The sequence below is a fragment of the Patella vulgata genome, chromosome 4 (genome assembly GCF_932274485.2).
Source record: "Patella vulgata chromosome 4, xgPatVulg1.2, whole genome shotgun sequence".
NCBI lineage: Eukaryota > Metazoa > Mollusca > Gastropoda > Patellidae > Patella > Patella vulgata.
In genome coordinates this window covers 56427883-56448363 of record NC_065882.2, presented here as the reverse complement: position 1 = coordinate 56448363, position 20481 = coordinate 56427883, and the positions used below count along the sequence as shown (strand labels likewise).

The window sequence follows — 20481 nt, the reverse complement described above, 5'->3', positions numbered from 1 at the left end:
TTTACTGCTATTCAAAATCGTCAACAATAGATTTTTTACGGCTGTAATAGTTGATATATTTGTAGAGAATTGCACGTGCCATGGCTAGTTATCGACTCAAAGAGAGTGCGGGGTAGTCAGAAATCAGTTCGAGACACGCAAGTGAAGCGTGCACATTTAGCCGTGTCGAGACCAACTTTCTGTAGAGTGCACGGGTCACCCTACAATTTGAGGTGGGAAACTTCAAGTTTGTTTGGTTGACTTTTTATCGCAGACGACGTCGAGTTGTCAAGCGAGGCCATTTGAAAACAATGTAAATTCAATCGTAGGAGTTACCTCCCCCCAACTATGACAATAGGTCGCTGAATAGTGTTTTTGCTTTTAGCATTATCGAATTTCTGTTTTTGTCATGCAACGCTCAGCCGAAGTGGAGTATCGAGATTTAATAATACTTCACTTTATATATTATAATGTAAAGTAAATGTTTTCGAGGGCGTGTTTGTGGTGGAAACTTCTGTGTTAGGTAACATATTGTTTTAAACTCAAAAATTAAATGGTGTGTGTTATCGAGCATTATCGAATATTACATTCTCGGAAAAAATTATATAGTATTGTCTACAGTAATGCTAAACTTATAATAATGGATGGTGATACAAAGTCTACGCAATCAACATATATTTAATTCAACAAATTTAAAGATGTATTTGGTTGTTACGTGCCGTCATGAACTACACAAGCTAGAGAAGATTCCTTTTGAAATTTCACTGCCTCTATTGTTGGAATGACAAGCATCGGAGAAAATTGAATGCATGTACTCTATAACACATCTTGACAAAGAATTTGCCGCTGTTTTCTGTATCGATATTCACCTTTATAGAAATCTAAGGTACCATTGATTCTTTAGAGCAATCAAATATATAAACCCCACAGCCAGAACGTTCCATTACCGGGACCCCCCCCCCCCCCATTCAAAAAAACAAAATTTTACGGATGTAGTTATTAAGGACATATATCTGGGGCAGTTGAGATTTTATCATAATCGTGAAAACCTTATTTTGGCCTACATATTCGTTCAGTGTAAATAGTCAACAATACGTGTACTATCAATCTTTACGATAGCTGTATGGAACATTTTAGCATATGTTATATTGATTTAGGCTATAAATAGTTGTTGTCGTAGAAATATTGATCAGGTAAGTGCAATAAACAATTATGACTTCTTGAATTACCTGTAGTTGCTTTCAGGTAAACAAAGCACTATTTAGCATCTTTGAGCTTTTATTGGTACCATGAGAATTCATCTTTCAAGGGAATCTACGGACTCCTTGTTGAATAACATGCAGATTTGAAAAAAATGATTCTGATATCCAGGTACAAACAATTGCCCTATTTATAGTTACTATAGTAATGGCGGTTAACTATTATGTCCTTGTATTTTATGTGCAAATGAATGACGGCAATTTGATGATAAGCTTAAACTATCCAAATGGGTACGGTTGTCATTTCAGCCTCTAGTGGTCACCCAGAGGGATAACGCTGGGTGGAAATATCTACGTGAAGGGATGTCGGTGTGCTTTCAGGGGACCGCTTTCTGTGAGCGGGGGGGGGGGGGGGGGGGGGGGGGGCTTGTGACAAAATAACGCCTAGCCCCGTGAAAGCATATTTGTAACGACGTGTTAGGTTCCAGTCGGCGCATTACCTTAATGTGATTCAGGTTCAATAGATCACAGCCAGGACAGCAACGTGGTCCGGGCCGCACCTGCAGAACATATCCACGGCGGTTCTGGTTAGGCTATACGTCACTTGTACCCAGGAGCAACCTCGAAATTAATTATAAAGTTTTGTCTGGATTCACGTCGACTGATCCCTCCCATAAGGGGCTTCATGTTGCATTCGATCGGTATCGTGTTTATACTTATTTTCTCGGCTAAGGGTTAGGAACGCCTCCGATCGGACGATGTCCGCTGACCGTTCCTATCCGTCCATATATAGCTGCAATATTAAAATATCGCTTCCACACACCTCTGTTCTGAAGGTATTTTGGAATCCTTACTATTTTTCACCGTGATTCTTTATTTTTCGCCGAATGGGACCATTTCTAACCATATCTGACACAACTATAATAATTGAACACTATTTTCAAGTACAATGTTTGGATTAAAAAAACATACACAACATACGTTTGAACTGATCAGCCATTACGAGAATCGAACGTACGCAGACCACGTGTTTTTTAAACGCAAAATTCTACATTTTGAAAATATCTACTGCAAACTTTACAAACTTGAATTTTTTTAAGACTATATTGCCAATAGTTTATATACATGTAAATGAATGCTAAATCAAATGATCTTGAATGTGAATAATAGAATCCAATTTCCGTTATTAATCACTTTAGTTGAAGATGTATTATGTAAGAGCTAAATCGTCCTATTAACGGTCTTTATTTTGTGAAATGTAATATAAACTACTAGTTAAACATGCCTATAATTAACTCTCTAGAGCATCGGTTGGAGGAGATTGAAATGGGTTAGAACACATGCGAGACATAGAAATTTAACGATAAAATGAATAATCAAGATTTAGTCTCGGTTGTCATCTGCCGTTGCTTCGAAAATAAACAATCTACACTAGATATTCATATTCAGCACTATTATCCTTCGTTAATAAAAAAATAATTTGAATGATATATTCAATATATTCATTTTCCATTATCTATTTTTGAACTATTATAACAAGAACTTCCTGCTCTTTATCTAAATCTTACATAATGCATCTTTAATACTTGCTAATCTTTGTACATGCACACCGCACCTCACCAATATCGATAAGAAGTGATAAAGAAATACGAAATGTACTCAAATATATGTTTATATTTTTATTTTTTTATTTTAGGATTTGCGAAATGTGGGCTGTTTTATTGACAACAGCTTGTATCATAGTTAAAGGTAGATAACCCTTACTATCTTAAGTTACAGCATAAATTGCCCAAGAGCATATTTTTTCCGATAACTGGCGTATACTAAATTTTCAATTTGATATGGATTTTCAGTAACTGGAGATAATACAAAAGTTATGAATTGTTTTAGAATTGTTTATTGCAAGTTTAGAGTAAATCGAATTCCCGATTACTGATACTGACGATAGTAGTACCTGCCACTAGTAAAACAAATGTCTAACTGTATCGTCTAATTAAGCTATATTAATTTCAGTTAGTGGAGATATTGATTTGGACCTTAAGAAATTACAACAAGATTTTTATCAATGGCGATTAAAAGATTCTCCAGAATTTTCTTCGGAAATTGGACAAGTTGAATACAATGACCTTGTCACAGATTTCAGTGTTCAGCAATTCGATAGAAGAAAGGTTAGTTTTAAAGACGTAACGAAAGTTAGAAAATGGAAATTTTGATATGTATTTGAATTTTGCATGTCCCATCATGATACTTGGCTTATTTGCCTTTAAATGTTAATCTTAGTAAGGCACTGGCTCACTAACCTGAAGGTCTTAGGTGGTAGACCCCAGTGTTGGTCGAGTACGTTCCCCCGACATTAAAGGGACTATCCCGATTTAAACAGAGTCTCAAAATTAAAAGTCCGAGTAAGTATAAAATTTAATCGGCAAAATATAGAGGAATGGTGTATTTACCCTGTCCCAAAAATTCAGCTCAAAATATTGAGTCGTTTGGACGTGAACGCCAAAACTGCTTATCCGGACACGTAACCCTTTTAAGATTTCGGATCAATTTTTTCGTTGGGTGACCTGATAATCGATTCCCGTTCATTTAGAGGTCTATACAGTGAATGACCAATGTGCTGTACTTGATAACGAAAGGTAAATTTCACCTACACATTATTTTTATAAAATAAAAGTCTGGTTTTATCCAGACACCGCATAATACAGCTTGGGACACCGGTCTCTATTTCTAGATTAAGAGACTGACGGGTTTAAGTTGTTTGAAAACGTATCACATATATTGAGTTAGTTGCTCGACCCTAGGGTAGAGGATTTTAAGGGATTTTAACACAAACTAAGCAGTTTTATTCTCCAAACTATTTTCGGGATTGGCCCTTAAAGAAAGTTTGCGGACTGGTTTCCACTCTCCAGTGATGTACACACCTTCAACCACCAACAAGAGGTATTAGTTATGTGTTTCTTTCTATTTCTATTTCAGAAAATCGTTGAAGACTATATCATGAAATTAAATAAAATAGACAGAATACGCTTGTCTAAAGATCAACAGTACAGCTATGATGTCTTCTTGGATACCATGCAGACCTTCGTCGATAATTACAAATGGAGATAGTAAGTCTTTGTAGCGGCTAAATGAACAATATGACACATTTTCAGAAACAGTAGTCTTAAAGAAATTTATGTTTTAACTATTTAATACTAGCCTTCATGTTTCCCTAAATGTAATTGAAGTATATGATCTTAGTTTGTAATTTTCATACAGCTATGGAGCCCTGAATCCCATTACAGCCATAGAGGGGTTTCAGACAGATCCAGCTTTTTTTCTGAAGGTAACACCATTTGATACAAAGGGAGATTTTGAAAACTACATTGCTCGTCTTATAGCATATCCAAAACAGGTACAGTATAAAATCTTTCTCTAAATTGACAAGAATTGTCACTGGTCAAGAATGCCAACCTTAGTAAAATACAGATGGTTATTGTCCAAACTCCGCGATCATTAATTTGTTGTTACAGATGTATCATTATTGTTTTTATTTGATGTTAATTTTATCCATAGTTTAATATATGGCCCTGATTCAACCCTTAAAAAATGATGGCTTATGGAATACTGAAGCAAAAAGACGGATGATATAATAGCAGAGGGTGTTTTTGTAAATTATTAAACTGTTGCGTAATACGGGTTTAGTTTATCGCCTAGGACAAAAATCGAAATACAAGACCAAATCAAATTTATTTCTATGAACAATAGTCATTGTCATTCCATAACAAATTAGTCGTTTTAAAAATATTGATCTATAAATTTGCCTTGTACCTGATTTGGTATCATTCTGAATATAATGAACCGTTCCTAAATCAAATTGGGCATAATGTCTGATGTGAGGTTGTAGTTTTTCTCTTACAGATTGACCAGATTATTGAAAGATTCAATATGGCTATCAAGGTTGAAGCAACGTATCATAATGTGACCATAGTAAGTATTATCATGAGCTATTATAAGTTCAGTTGCCCAATAAATAGCATTGAATGGCGTTTGGCATCATACTTCTTTTTTTCTGAACAAACTGCGATATGCGATATTGTCGGGATTGCTGTACCTAAATCGCCTCTGTGGCTATTTTGTGTGTTTAGCCCGCTGTGTCTTGATTCTCGGTATGTTTTAGTAGCTACTGAACTTTGGGATGCTGAATTAGGGTTAATTTATAATACTGGAAAACACCCACGGCTCTTCCTCCCACCCTTCCCACAACCGTAACAAATGTGAAAGCCATGTTCATTTGGTCCATGTTTTATTGAATTTCAGTCTCATGTTCCAAGTCAACTGGCAAAGCTAATAGTATCAGATCCTACACAATCGGTTTACTTCACACCATTTAATGATACTATTAAGAAACTGACCGTACCACAAGCTGAAATGTGAGTTCGATATATTCTCCCTCCCACTCCCTTTAATATAATGTTCATCAAACATCGTATACCAATTTGTATATGCCCACATTTCACTTCCATGTGTATTGTTTAATCTCCTCTTTATATGTCTGTACATTGGTAAGTCCGTCCGTTTGTCCACATTTCCTATAAAGGTCATTTGTCCACGTTTTCTACGATTGGATCCCTATTTAGATTCAGTGGGCCATCTCTGGTTCATCATTAGGTCAAGCCCCGTGGTTTGGATCCCAGGATTACTTGCCTAGTCTCGTGAGTGTTCTGCGAGTTCTCCGGCTTCTTCACGCTGCTAAAGAACCATGCAAGAGAATTGTCGAAATACCGATATAGCAAGATGTATTAGTCCCGAAATAGCGTAGTTTATTTGCGTTGAGTGGACATTGACATATCTTGAAATTCGAAGTCTTTTCGCAATACAGACCCTGTCAAGGAAACATTGTAAACGTTCTAGTTTCCTAATTTGCTTCAATGGTTCGGCTAGTCTTCAGTTAAGGGCGTTCGGAATCGTGTAACCCTCTTTTCCCTGTACATGAACATCTGAAAGCAACACCCAACTAGCCAATGGGTGGTGTATATTCGTAGCAGTGCGATGCTAGGCTTTAAAACCCAATAATAAGATTTTTATAAATCAGAGAGTTATAATAGTCTTTTATTTTACTAAAAACAAAATAAAGTACAGCATCGAATAAAGGAGCGTTATGGGAGATTTGATAAAGAGTTGACAACTCACGCTATAATCGTTGCAAATAAATAACGTAAAGCGAATATGCTGAAAATTTCAGTCCAATTACTCGACTCTGAACAAAGATGCTAGATTTTGAATTTTAAGCTGGATGGTGTATATTCGTAGCACGGCGACGCTAGGCTTTAAAAACCTATAAGAAGATTAACATTTTAAAATCAGAGAGTTATAATAGTCTTTTGTTTTACTAAAAGCATAATAAAGTACTGTATCGATTAAGCTGTTGTTTTATTTAAATTATTTAGATACGATATGGTAAAAAGAGGAAAAGAAGCCACGGCTAATTTCATTAAATCTATAAAAGTATTAAAATCTTTCATAGAAACGGTAAGTACTTGAAACAAATCTCACTATATAGATATAGTGAATAGACATAAAAGTTATTGACTTGTAAGGCCTGTTCTGTGCACGCTATCAATGAAGTACCGACGAATAATCATTGTTTGTTTTGTGCACGCTATTAATGAAGTACCGACGAATAATCATTGATCTGCCGCGAATCCCACCCACTATCAATGAATAATCATTCGTCTGTCGTAAATCACAATATCGATGAATAACCATTTGTCTGCGGTGAATCACACTTTATCACCCAATAATACATTCTACAGTAGATATCGCTTGTGTGATATATTTCATAATCTACCGCTTTACAAGAATTTGATTGGTCAGTTGAAAAGGAACTACTTTTTTTTATTTTCAAAGAACAGTTCATTTCTTATTAAAAGTAACTTTTTTTTATATTAAAAATGAACTATTGTTATTCAATTGACCTTGATGGAAACACTGGGCCAATATAAGTGGTTGAATTGCTGTCGGTAAATGATTTATCACTACGCCGTAGTGTTCAGTAAAAGTGAAATCTACAGCAAATAATTATATTTATCTATTTGTGCATGCAAGAAGGGATTGGGTGATAAATAAAACCTCCTATTCGTCTTTTTTGATATCAGAAAATATCAACACTCGTTGATAAAGTAAAAAATACTCGGCAGAGCCTCGTTTTTTGTTACTTTTTCAACTTGTGTTGATATTTTTTGATATCAAAAAAGACTGGTAGGAGATTCTTTATATCAACGAGAAGTCATTGCTCTGATGAACGAATAATCTTTAGTCTGCCTTGAATTACACCATCAACGAATATTTTCTCCGATAGGTGGGTGAAATCTATTTCTCAATGCATGATTTTATAGTCAGTTCAACTGATTTGTTGTTTTTATTTTAAATAAAAATCAAACGTGTACATCTCCAATACCATGTGTTAAACCCATAATTTAGACTTGTATTGGTCATATGTTTTACATTAAAGAAGCTAAATCGCTAAATATTTGGGACCTAAAAATTGACGCAGCGCAAGTTATAATGTAATATGAATGTATATAAATCGATTTACATTCAATCGTTTCCGTTTTTACCCTAATTCCAAATCAGTTACCAGAAGTCTCAGTCGAATGGCAATCTCTATCGTCTGTTTATTCCAGTCTACACCGATAGTATTTATTGCGCATGCTCTCCGAATAAGAATATGACGTCACCGTTTGACATGACTTGTGAAATATGTCTAGCCTCGTTCATTGAGCCCCTTGTTACAAATGGCGCTGAAACACATTGTACCAATGATAAAATGTTTATTTTGTCTTAAATATTGCATATCAGATGCCCAACTTTTCTTGGTAAGATCACATCAAATTAAATTGACAAATTATTCGGTAAGATCACAACATCAAATTAAATTGACAAATAATTAGTGTTTTCAATGTCGAAGACTCTGGATGATATTGAGTTAGAGACTTAGCTACTTTAATATATTAGGAGCCACGGTGGCTAAGAGGGTAAGACGATGGCTCGCTAGCCTGGAGGTCGCGTGTTTGATTCCTGCATTGGCCGAGAAAGTTCATCGGGATTTTCCGACGTGGTTTCCCCTTGTCAGTGGTACAAGGCGGAGGGCCTGACAAGGATAGCTGTTAGTCGTTCGGATGGGACGAAAAACCGAGGTCCCTTGTATACATTGGCGTCCAAGTAAAAGATCCCTTGGCAGTTGGAAATCTATATAAGAGTAGGACATAGTGCCACTGCCCGGGCAAAATTTCCCTCATAGCACACCGTATGGCGTATGCCCGTCTTCATTAGCGCAGTATATGAGCAGAACGGTAGGACGTTAAACCCCATTTCATTTCATTTCACTTTAATATATTGCTAACTTAGTTTTTAGTAGATATCAAGTTTTCAAGATTTGTTTTTCTTAATTTAGACATATATGTCAAATACGAGAAAGTCGTATGGGGTAGATGGGTGGAAAGACGGACAGGAGTATTACAAAGCCTGTTTAAAATGGCACTTATCAACAGATATGTCTCCAGCAGAAGTTCACCAAAAAGGCTTAGATGAAGTTAAAAGAATTAAAGAAGAGATTACAAAGGTAAAAAACGCATATTTGTCTTTTCGTATTTCTTCATACTAATCGAATTATTGAAATAATGTTATTTCACAGTCAGAGGCATCCGCGGTATCCCCATTGGTTTCATTCCCTTTCACTCCACTAACCCCTGGGTTAATCTATGGGGGAGACACGTTTTCAAGTTACCCGCCCTGAATAATTGTGCTATTTTGATCGACCAATCCAATAAATCGTTAACTGAATAGGAAGTAGAAAAAGAGAAGTAACTCTCGTCGACAAGGTTTGGAGTTAGCCTAAATGAGAGAAGTCCGAATTAATCTAAATGCATATTTATTACTAAAAAATTATACACTATTATATTATTAATGAAGACCGGATGTTTATATATACTATTCAAAAAAGTAGGGGATATTTGATTTTTAAGTGTTATTAAAGTCACCTAATGAAACTGACGAAGAAACAAATGACAAAATGAAATGAAGTTCACATTCATCGATTTATTCCAAATGATCGTTAGACTAAGTAAGGCACAGACTGACCATTATAAGGGTAAAATGATACCCGGGGTCAAACAGCAAAGTTACCACAGCATCACAACCAAGTCAGTAACGGGTAAATCCTCCTCTGTTTGCCAAACAAGCATTGATCCGACGTGGCATACTCCTAATGAGACGTCTAAGGTCATTTTGGTCCAGATTGTCCCATTCCTGTTGCAACGCAGCAGCAAGTTCTTGGACATTGGCAGGACGTCGTTGACGTTGACGTAACCTCTGTCCAAGCATGTCCCAGACATGCTCGATGGGGGAGAGGTCGGGACTCAGTGCTGGCCAAGGTAATGTGGTGATGTTCTGTTGTTGGAGGTAACCTGTAACGATCCTGGCCCTGTGACATCTTGCGTTGTCATCCTGGAAGATGAAACGGCGGCCATGACGTCGTGCGAACGGCACAACATGGACTGCCAAGATGTTGTCCCGGTAGTACTGGCCTGTAACACGCCCTGCAACAACATGTAAAGCCTTTCTTCCCGCATCACTGATCCCTCCCCTCTCCATAACAGAACCACGTCCAAATCGATCATGTCTGATGACGTTAACGTCTTGGAAGCGCTCGTTTCGACGACGACACACCCTCCTAAGTCTGTCCAAAATATCAACAGTGAACCTTGACTCATCTGAAAACATCACATTGCTCCAGCGTCGATTATCCCAGTGTTGACGATCCCTACACCAACGACGTCTTGCCTGAATGTGATGATCTCTCAAACAAGGGATCACGCGAGGACGTCGGGCGCGAAGGTGACCACTATGCAGTCGATTCCGAATCGTCTGGCCACTCACTCTCACACCAGTGTCTGTTTGAAGACGAGCGCTGATCTGATTTGCTGTGATGACACGATTTCTCAAGGCCAAGGTACGGATAAATCGATCCTGGGCTTGAGTTGTCGCCCTTGGTCGACCTGAGCGTGGTCTGTCCTGTACAGATTGTGTATCACGGTATCTGGACCATAGCCTGCTTATGACAGACTGAGAAACATTCATCGTCCGCGCCACAACCGCCTGTGTTGTGCCGATCTGTAGCATGCCAAGGGCACGTAACCTTTCATTTTGGGTAAGCCGACGCATATCAAAATTTGTTTTCTGGTCACTAAAACAATTAAACTGATGTTTCCACCCTGGAATTCAATGCCACAATGACTGTAACATTCAAAGTCAGAGTCGTGCAAATCTTGGGTTGGACCCCCATGATGATCCCAAGCATCACCTGCATTCCATGCGGTAGCTATTGGTGCGTTTGGGCGTCACATGTAACTGGAAATGTTTCTTCTGTTAGGTTCTATAGTGACTTTTTTCGTAGTCATTTGCATATTTTAGTATTATGCCCCCAAAATCAAATATCTCCTACTTTTTTTGAATAGTATACATATGTAGGGTCAAGAGTTTTTTTGAGTATCGTTCCTTCGTTCGTTCGTTCCCCGAGTTTTATGTCCACGTGATATCGTAGACAAGTTATTGTGAATCAAATTGCCAAGTATAAGTTCAATAATAATAAACATAACAGAATAAAACGTTTCATACAAAGGACGAATAGTAATAATAATAACAAAAGTCAAACATATAGATGTTGTATATATTTAAAATCTGATCATACAATTAAATATAGATGAATTAGAAATATAGACATTATTTACATAAATCATTCAGTAAATCAACATAAATATGGTACGAATGGTTTGTAAACTGGTTTTTGACTGGTTCGTAGACTTTAGCTACAATTAAGGCCAGGGCAGATAATTTGAAATCGTGGAAACCCTATAGATTAACCCAGGGTATAGTGGAGTAGAACGGAATGAGAACACTGGGGATACCGAGGATGTGTCAGAGGTTAGTCCTGAAAAGAGCCTTTAGTTACACGGCTTTCAGTTATAAATCTGATCTGCTATAAAGAATGTAGGACATATCAGCTGAGAGATAAGTTTGTCTTTATATTTTCAAACCTTTCATTTACAGTTAATGAGGGAAAAGGAAGATTTTAAAGGAACGTTATCTCAGTTTTATCAAATTATTAAAGCACGGCCATCGCTTCACATGTCAAACGGTGTAAGTACGAAACGAAACATTCATGTCTATAACTGTATAAATGTATATCTCTTATTTAAACATAACTTTCTGTGTGACAATTAGATTTGCCCTAATAGAAGATGTTTTATGTTGTAAATTATGATGCACCGCACAGCTTAATCTGGATGGATACATAACAAGATACTACTGTAAATATTATGTGGGTCTTTAAACCTCGAAATAACCCTATATTTTTGGTCTATAATTTAGTCTACATTAACGGTCAACGCCATGAGAACGACACATCTCGGGCCTTTTAAACAAATAACAATCATCACCGTTTCATTAAGTTAAAGAATGGCATATATATCTAGTTTTTTTCTTATAACAAAATAATATATTGTTCTGATTAAAATTACTCAGAAATGATTCTTACTAACAATGACACCTATGGTCTTCCATACGACAGAAATGAGAAATGTTACATTCAAGGAAAGGAATTCGGGCCTTTTAAACAAATAGCAATCACCACCGTTTCACAAAGTTCAAGAATGGCATATGGCTATTTTTTTCTTATAACAAGAAAAATATATTCTTCTGATAGAAATTATTCAGTAATGGTTCTTACGATCCAAATGACACCTATGGTCTTCGATACAACATAAATGAGAAACTTTACATCCATGGAAAGGAAATGCAATGAAATGGGGTTTAACGTCCTACTGTTCTGCTCCGAAATGGGCTAATGAAGACGGGCGTGAGGAAATTTTGCCCGGTCAGCGGCACTACTGCCTACTCTTATATCGAATTCCATCTGTCAAGGGATCTTTTATGTGCACGCCAATGTTTTTCGTCCCATCCGAACGACTAGACAGCTGTCCTTGTCAGGCCCTCGACCCTGCATCACTGACAAGGGGGAATCACGAAGGAAAATCTGGATGAACTTTCTGAGCCAATGCAGGGATCGAACACCCGACCTACAGGCTAGCGAGCCAGCGTTTTATCCACTTAGCCACCGTGACGCCCAACCAAGGAAAGCACTTCGCTTTAAGAGATTTGAGCAATAGAATATAACTTTTTTTTTCAGTCCTCTTAACTTGTTTGTATAATGCGAATAAATTAGATAAACTTGCCAATATTTCGAAATGCTTTTCAGCTTGAAGGCAAATACAACAAGGAAGTTATTGCTTAAATACGCAATGATTTAAATTTAATTCAACCACAGAAAATAAAAGAACAAAAACTATACAACTATATAAATTATTAATTAGATATTTATTAACATAAAAAGATCATAATCAACTCTCGATGCCATCTTATGTGTCGAATTTTCACTGGATTTGAATCCGATCAGATGCTCAACGCTCATTGATGATTAAATCCAAAAAGTCGATAATCGAGACTATTTTTTTTTATTGTATCGTATTTAGTAATGATGATCGAGGCTAGGACTAACATTCAATTGCTAATATCTCGGTCCTGAGTGTGAAGCAATTTGACTGAAATTTTCAGCATATTCCCTTTACATTATCTAGTTTTTAACTATTATAGTGAGAATTGCCAGTTCTTTCTTTAATCTTCCATAATTCCCCTTTTAGCGTGGACTATCTTCACATATATTTATTTCTGCCTCAAAATGGTGCAAATGTGGGTTGACTGCAAGCAGTCGTTGGACTTGTTTGACGAAATTTAAAATGGCTATTGGGTAATGCTGATAATGTCGACAATAAAGAGAAAGTGTTTGTGAAAAATATATGTTTTATGTACTATCGTCTCTTTTGGGCCGTTATATCCAAGGGACATGTGGTTAGTTTTGGAAACAGCATTATGGCATTTTTAGGCTAAGTTGGGCGTAATGCCGCCTTTTGAACCTCCTTAAAGATGTATTACGACCCATACCGTTATCTGTTTTTTTCTTTCAGGGAGAATTATTACAGGAATACAATAACATTATATTTAAAAGAATTTACCCAGCTCTACCAAAGATGTTTAAGAATTTACCTGATTTAAAAGTTGTGTAAGTTTAACAAATATCTATTTCATTCATTACAATTAAATCATTGGCGAATATATCGTCACGTTGGATTTATACGTGGTATTGTGTATTATGTTACATTTTGATTTGATATTTTAGGGTAGAAGAAGAACCCTATGATGGTCCTGGTGGTCAATATATTATTGGTACTGAAGACGGTTCTAGACCAGGAGTATTTCAAGTTAACCTATTAAAACCTGCAGAATCGTAAATTATTTAAACAATTTTTTATCATTGGTCTTCCATTATAACTAGATACAAATCAGCAATGATTTGACCACATGCAGTTGATCTTCCACCTATTTTTAAGTGTAAACGAACATGGCTACTGGAAAAGCTAAACATATGGGTTAGAATCTAATTCACCAAGAAATATTCATCTTAAAGTACTTCCTTAAATTAAGTAGTTCGCCAATTAACTGCATTACTTTGGTGGTTTCCTGACGTTACAAGACCTCATTGATTTGAGACCCCGATCTGACAATTGAACGGCTAAAGATCAATCAAGTGTTGAGATATACCCAAATGTATGTTCCATAGTCGATCTAATATTAATATTATTAAACAAGACGACTTCCGCATAATCTTTCGAAGCAAATTTCAGAATAATTCCATTCAGTAATTTATTTTTATCTAACTCAAAGTAGGTTTGGTTACATTGTGTTGCCTGGTATAACCATTCTATTGTATTTTTCAGACCAACATTTAATATGATGGCTTTAAGTCTACACGAAACTGTTCCTGGTCACCATTTACAAGTAAATATAAAGTTATTTTCTGAGATACAAATCGGGTATTAAACCAAAAAATACAAAATCATATGATTTATTTTAGCGTATTTTCTACACACGCATTCAGAAGACTGTGTACTGTAGCCGGTGTTCTATCCCGTGCTATGAAAATAGAATACAGTGTCTGTCACTTGTTTAACATCGTGGGTTATTGTCAGGTTTTCCTGTTTTTACGCACCGCCACTGACCTGAGCACCAATCAAATTAGTTAGAAATATGCCATGTTTGCCCCGAAATATCTGTGTATAATTAAGGATGAACTGTATCACTGGTTATTTGTTGAACTCTGTTGTGGGTTATTATTTTCAAAACTTTTAGAAAAAATTAGACATGGGGCGGGGGGGGGGTGGATGAGAGACAGAAAATATTGATTATTGGCGGGCGGGGGCAGAATAGATGGAATTGTTCAGGTAGTCGTTTTATAGATTTAGAAACATTCTATCCAAAAGTCCTTTGAAACGCATGCAGTTTAATCTAAGACTCTTGAAATATTTTCCCAATTTACTGACCATGCTACCATCTGGAAAGCAGGAATTGTGGTTTATCGAATGAAGTTTCATTTATGTAAAGAATGTTATAGTCCAGGACACACGGCACCCAGAACAGGTCATGGGTCTATTTAAAGGGAATCGTTTTATTATGGAGTTTAGGGTCTTTTTTATTGTCGATCTACCCTACTTGTAATACTAACTACTCGTTAACTAGTTGGATATTTTCTAACGAATTATAATAAATATATATATATTAAACAGGGTGGTTACGCATTGAAGGCTGGTCTTCCAGGATTTCAGAAGAATATAGAATATGAACGATATTTCGCCATTCCTTACCATTTCCCATTCTATACGGCATATACAGAGGTAACTTAATTAGATTTACGCATAATCTTTTGCAAGAATGGGTGCAATTATATTACAGATTTGCGTAATGTGCTTTCTAACTGACCAGCTTGTTTTGTCCTAGTAAGTGGTGCAGAGCGTCTAGTTATTCGGATATTACGAAAAACCGAGGTCCCACGCAAGGAAACCAATGACAATTGGAATTCTAAATTAAGAGTAGATTGGGCAAAACTTTACCTCATGGCGTATGTCCGACTTCATGAAGAAAAGTAGGACATTAAACACCCATTTCATTTCATTTACTACACTTTTCTCAACAGATGGCCCCACATTCAATTTATTGATGGATATTCTCCAATAGATTTTGTATTTTAGCTGACGATTAGGATTTAACAGTGCTTATTTTCCTTTAAAAGGGCTGGGGTCTGTATGCCGAGTCATTGGGCGAGGATCTGGGACTATACAAGAATTACATGGAATTGTAAGTAATGACTTCATATTGTATTATAGAAGCAACATTAATATAAATCTGGGGATCGAAGATGCCCCCCCCCCCTACACACACACACACACCCACACACACCCACACCAGGTATATGCATAATTAAAGTCATTATATGCATTAATGCAAAATAGCCCTCTCTTGTCGGTGATTTGTAACACCGTTTTTGTCAAAATTTCAACTATACATAATTTGTTCAATGTTTTGGATATGATGTGTAGATACATGTATAAATACATGCATACAACATATTTTCCTTGTCGGCCACTTGGACGCTGCTGACAAAACCCTCTTGTTGATGATTATTAGAACCCATTTTGATGAAAACACAGATCCTATTTAGTTTCGTTTTTTATAGTTCAAACTTCCGTATTACTTTTCTTTACTACACTAGGACCTGGAAGAGTTGTTATATAACCCGCGTTCTGGTTGATGTAAGGGATTAGTCAATGAAAAGATCCCTTGCGGCGAGTTCTTGGCGTGCGGTGCACGGAACTCTGGGTATTTCACTAGATACATCAACACTGATTGGTTAATCAAATGCCTGACGTAACGGGGTCATATGCCGCTCGTATGACCCTTGACACCTCCCGCTACAACCTGTCAGATCTTCATGTAGTAGAGGCCATTGAAAGTATGAAAAAAAAACCCAAACGAAATATAGGTCTGTTATTTTAATCAGATTGATTAGAACCATTCGGGCCAAATTTAAGATTATCCTTAACTGTTTTATGAAATCGTTTCGATTTGGATATGATATGTAAAATGTTCATATCTCTCACAAATCTTTCCCTGTTGGACACTTTTTGCAATACTTTGGGCGCTGTTGACAAAAGAAACGCTCTTGATGGTTCTTGTAGATTGGTATAGGACCTGATTTGCAGATCGAAAGAAGCGATGAATAGTTTAATAGGCATATTGGGAACCGCGAAACATACAAATTAAAACCCGAGTTTGTAACCCCACGATCTCTGTCATACGTGATTAAATATTCGATGTATTACAAATGTAGACAGGTTTTCCAAAAAAACAAAAAAAAATACCAGAACAAAACCATTAAAAATTTAAACATATATTATGCAAGAGCGAAATCTGCCTATTGTAGGTCATTCCTTAGGCCTGAAATGTTATCTGAATTATTAATTAGACATTAATTAACTTCTCCAGACCATAAACAACTCTCGATGCCATCGCTAGTCTGTGATATTTAGCGGGTTGGAATACATTTATTGAAAAATAATTAAAAGTAAAAATGGATAATCGAGACTTTGTTTTTTATCGTACCGACTATAGTAAAGATGATCGAGGCTAGGCTAAAATTCAAATGCTAATATCTCGGTTCACATTGGAGCAATTTGACTGAAATTTAGTAAAGATGATCGAGGCTAGGCTAATCTTGGTTCACATAGGAGCAATTTGACTGAAATTTTCAGCATATCCTATTTACGTTATCTATTTTTTAGCTATTATAGCGAGAACTATCAACTATTGATCTGATCTCCCATAATGTTCCTTTAAACAGCGATAATCGTGTTATTTTTTAATAGTGGTTAAATGAAGCTATCCATTAGGCAACATATATATTAAAACATTATAAATATTACTATGTTTCAGAATAGGACGATATGGTTTTGAAATATTTAGAGGTTGCCGTCTGGTTGTGGATACAGGTCTGCATTATTTTAAGTAGGTATATAAATAATACATACTATTATGATTTTCGTTATTTCAACCACAATATCTTAAAGTATGCTATATCCTGAATTGAATTTGAATTTTAACTGCAGCCTGGCGGTTTTTTTTTTTTTTTTTTGCTCTTTGAACTATACCGTTTAATCAGGATTCACTGGATACACTGGGCATATACCATGGGTATATGGCGTAAAACAATTACATTTAGGACTCTCTCGATAACTAAGCATCCGAAGGCAACACGGGTCAGTCAGCATCTGCCCCCATCTACACCAGGGTCTTGATTAGGGTATGTTATAGGGTATATATCCGATTTGGCACGACAGCTCATTATGTCCTTGGATCGATGTGGCGAGTTTTTTATGTCCTCACTTTCGCATCCCACATACTGGGCTCTCTAAAATGATTGGTCTAACCTACAAATTTCCTACGAAAGACGTGTCTACGGAAACGAACCTTAAGCCTTAGCTACTACTACTACTACTACTACCAGAGGTCCGTTTTTGGCACAATTTGACCAATTTCCCCAAATTGGGCGGCGCACTAGAAAGAGGCTCCAGAGCTCACCAACTTAAAGAAAATCCCATAGCCTAGTTAAAGCTATTCATATCCTGCCATGTATTCATATCCTGTAACCTCGGACCTCCCAAATTGGGCTCTGCATTTTCCACAACCGGCCCTGACTACTATTACTACTATAACTGACCGATGGAAAGAACACACAGTAAACTGGGCCGTGTCTAAATTATCTTTAGACTAACCAATATTATAATTATGCTATTCATAACGTAAACAATTGTATTTCTTTAAGATGGAGTAGAGAGCAAGCAGTACAATATATGATTGATAATACACCTTTACCTCGTGCTGAAATAGAAACTGAGGTCAATAGATATATAACATGGCCAGGACAGGCATGTGCTTATAAAATAGGTGAAATGAAAATAAGAGAGCTGAGAGAAAGAGCTAGGACAGCACTAGGTAAAGATATAAGTTAAAATATGTCATACTTCAAATAACGTTCGGGGATTTTTGATTTAAAAAATAATTGCAATACCTATGTAGTATATCCCCAGGAACTGGCTTCAAGTCAATCATATTTGTCCCACAGGCTCTATAATTTGAAAGTGGAGAGGGCTCGCCCATTCTAAAATAAACGGGTCCCGGTTGGAGTGCTTTAGAATGTAGAATATTCTACCATTTTCCAAAAGCCAGGCATATTATACATGTATGCAATATTTCTGATTTTCGTGTGTGTGCATCAATCCTACATACTTATATTACATTGTCATATACATGTAATAGTGCTTAAGATTTAATGCAATAAAACATGTTGTTAGTTTCACGAACGATTTGATATGAAGTTTCACAAATTGTTTCACTTACTCGATTTTTTTAGTCCGACAGTTGAAACTCCCCTTGGGGCGAAATGTATTCTAGTCGTGTTTTCGTTTTCACTTTGATTTTTAGTAAAAAAAAATAATGTTTGATTTGTGGTGTTGAAATTATACATACAAATTGAGACAAATTGATATATACTTTTTCACTTGCAATTATCAACATTTAATTTTTTTTCGTGGGAGTGATCAGGGCTCTTTAACTTTAATAAAGTTTGTGATCTATCTGAATATTTTTTCAGGTAGTAAGTTTGATATCAAAGATTTCCATTCGGTCATACTCACCCATGGACCCGTTCCACTAAATCTCCTGGAAACTATTGTCAACGATTGGATAAAGGAAACGGTTAACTATCATTCCGCAGGAATTGTAGGTTGAGTTGCTATATGGATGACATTCGGAAATTATCTAATAAAATGAAAATTGTTTAGATAATAGTTGAATCGTTTATTGTTTTACTTTGAGTCTTCTTACTGCCTCTAATTTTTGTGAATACATCCGTGAAAGAACTTTACGGTTAGATCTATTTTATAAGGCCAACTTCAAGTTTGGTCAAAGGTCACGAGATGTAATCCCAACACTAAACCTAACCCCGGACCTAGCCCTAACGCTTACCTATATAGACTCTTGCCAACAATCACGTGCCCTAACCTTAATTACATCTCAGAGACCTTGACGAAAATTGAGGGTTTTTTTAAAGTCACATGTGATCGGTTGTAGTTCCGGAATGCAAGAATGATATTTAAGGAGATCGAATTAAGATACATTTCTATCGTACACTTAAATTCTAAGTAAGAAACTAAGTACAGTGTATTGGTTTAATTGTATATATAGCCTGTCTAGTCACCATTTACGTCTACTGTTCACACAATACCCAAAATTAGGCCTAAATTTTTAAATTTGATATGTGTGTACGCGTGGGTGGAGTGGGGTGTAAACAAAATGAAACGAATTGTACTTCAATAGTATTTGATTGTAAATCATGATTTTTACATGATAATAATATTTAAAACCGAATGTCGCAGGTCACCATGTTAATTCTTTACCCGGTTTTCACTTTTCCACAACTTGGAAGTACATCTAGCATACACGTAAATATGTAACTACACTCCAAAGCCTGCAGAAAATGTTAATTCTGGACAAGAAAGTCAACAGAGACCGCTATGCAAAGGATGGTTGCAGTACTGTGAATCACAAAGAACTACCTTACGGCTAGCCCCCGGATCCATTCACTTGATTTGATATTTGTTTATTTGGTGCAATGTCTATTTTCTGTCTTGTCCGCAGGTTTATCGTGTAGATTTGTGTTTTACGTGTAGTGTGGTCCTCCTGCACTTACTACTATAGACCGTTATACAAGACAGAACGATGGAAGCAGATGTGAATTAGGACGATGGCCGTAATGACTACAATCTATTTTGATATGTTATGTTCCTGTGTGCTGTATTGATTGATAGAATTATAGATGTAATAACTTTTAACGTGTGTTCCTGTATTGTTAAAATAAAGAAGTCAAATACACAGTCAGCGTTATCATTAGATCCTTTGATACTATGTTACAAGAGATTAACTATACGTACCGTACGCAGGGAGCATTAATTTTAACAACAGTACCAGATGTAATGTTTCCCTTAGTGTAAGTCTAGGTTTATGTATTATAGTTTCGAGATCAAATATCACATGTAAAGAATCTTTTTAGCAAAGCAAGCGAGTTTTCCGCCCCCCCCCCCCATCTCACACACACTTAGAATCTGATTTGTCAGTGATACAGTATTATTAGCTGTTATTTATTCTAAGAAATATGCGTAATATATTTACATACTCTCTTTCGGAACTCTCGTCCATCAATACCATTGGCATTACATATGATTCGTTATGAAGTCAAACATACAAAAAAAAATATCAA

At 36.3% G+C, this 20481-nt stretch overlaps 1 protein-coding gene across 4 annotated transcripts; it reads left to right on the top strand.

Moving 5' to 3' along the window:
* Positions 1–352: 352 nt before the first annotated feature.
* LOC126817315 (uncharacterized) lies at positions 353–20096 on the top strand. Of its 4 annotated transcripts, XM_056100661.1 has the most exons (20): positions 390–502; positions 1225–1350; positions 2875–2927; positions 3192–3346; positions 4155–4285; positions 4437–4572; positions 5079–5147; positions 5478–5590; positions 6608–6689; positions 8614–8781; positions 11268–11357; positions 13241–13335; positions 13453–13560; positions 14051–14111; positions 14897–15004; positions 15400–15464; positions 17100–17171; positions 17989–18158; positions 18817–18944; positions 19863–20096. In XM_056100661.1, the coding sequence occupies exons 2-20, from the start codon at positions 1334–1336 to the stop codon at positions 19920–19922; spliced, it is 1881 nt and encodes a 626-aa protein (XP_055956636.1). In that variant the 5' UTR covers positions 390–502; positions 1225–1333; the 3' UTR covers positions 19923–20096. The 4 variants fall into 4 exon arrangements, with proteins under 4 accessions (XP_055956637.1, XP_055956634.1, XP_055956635.1 ...); XM_056100662.1 differs by lacking the exon at positions 1225–1350 and having other exon boundaries at positions 353–502; XM_056100659.1 differs by lacking the exon at positions 1225–1350 and having other exon boundaries at positions 370–865.
* Positions 20097–20481: the final 385 nt, after the last annotated feature.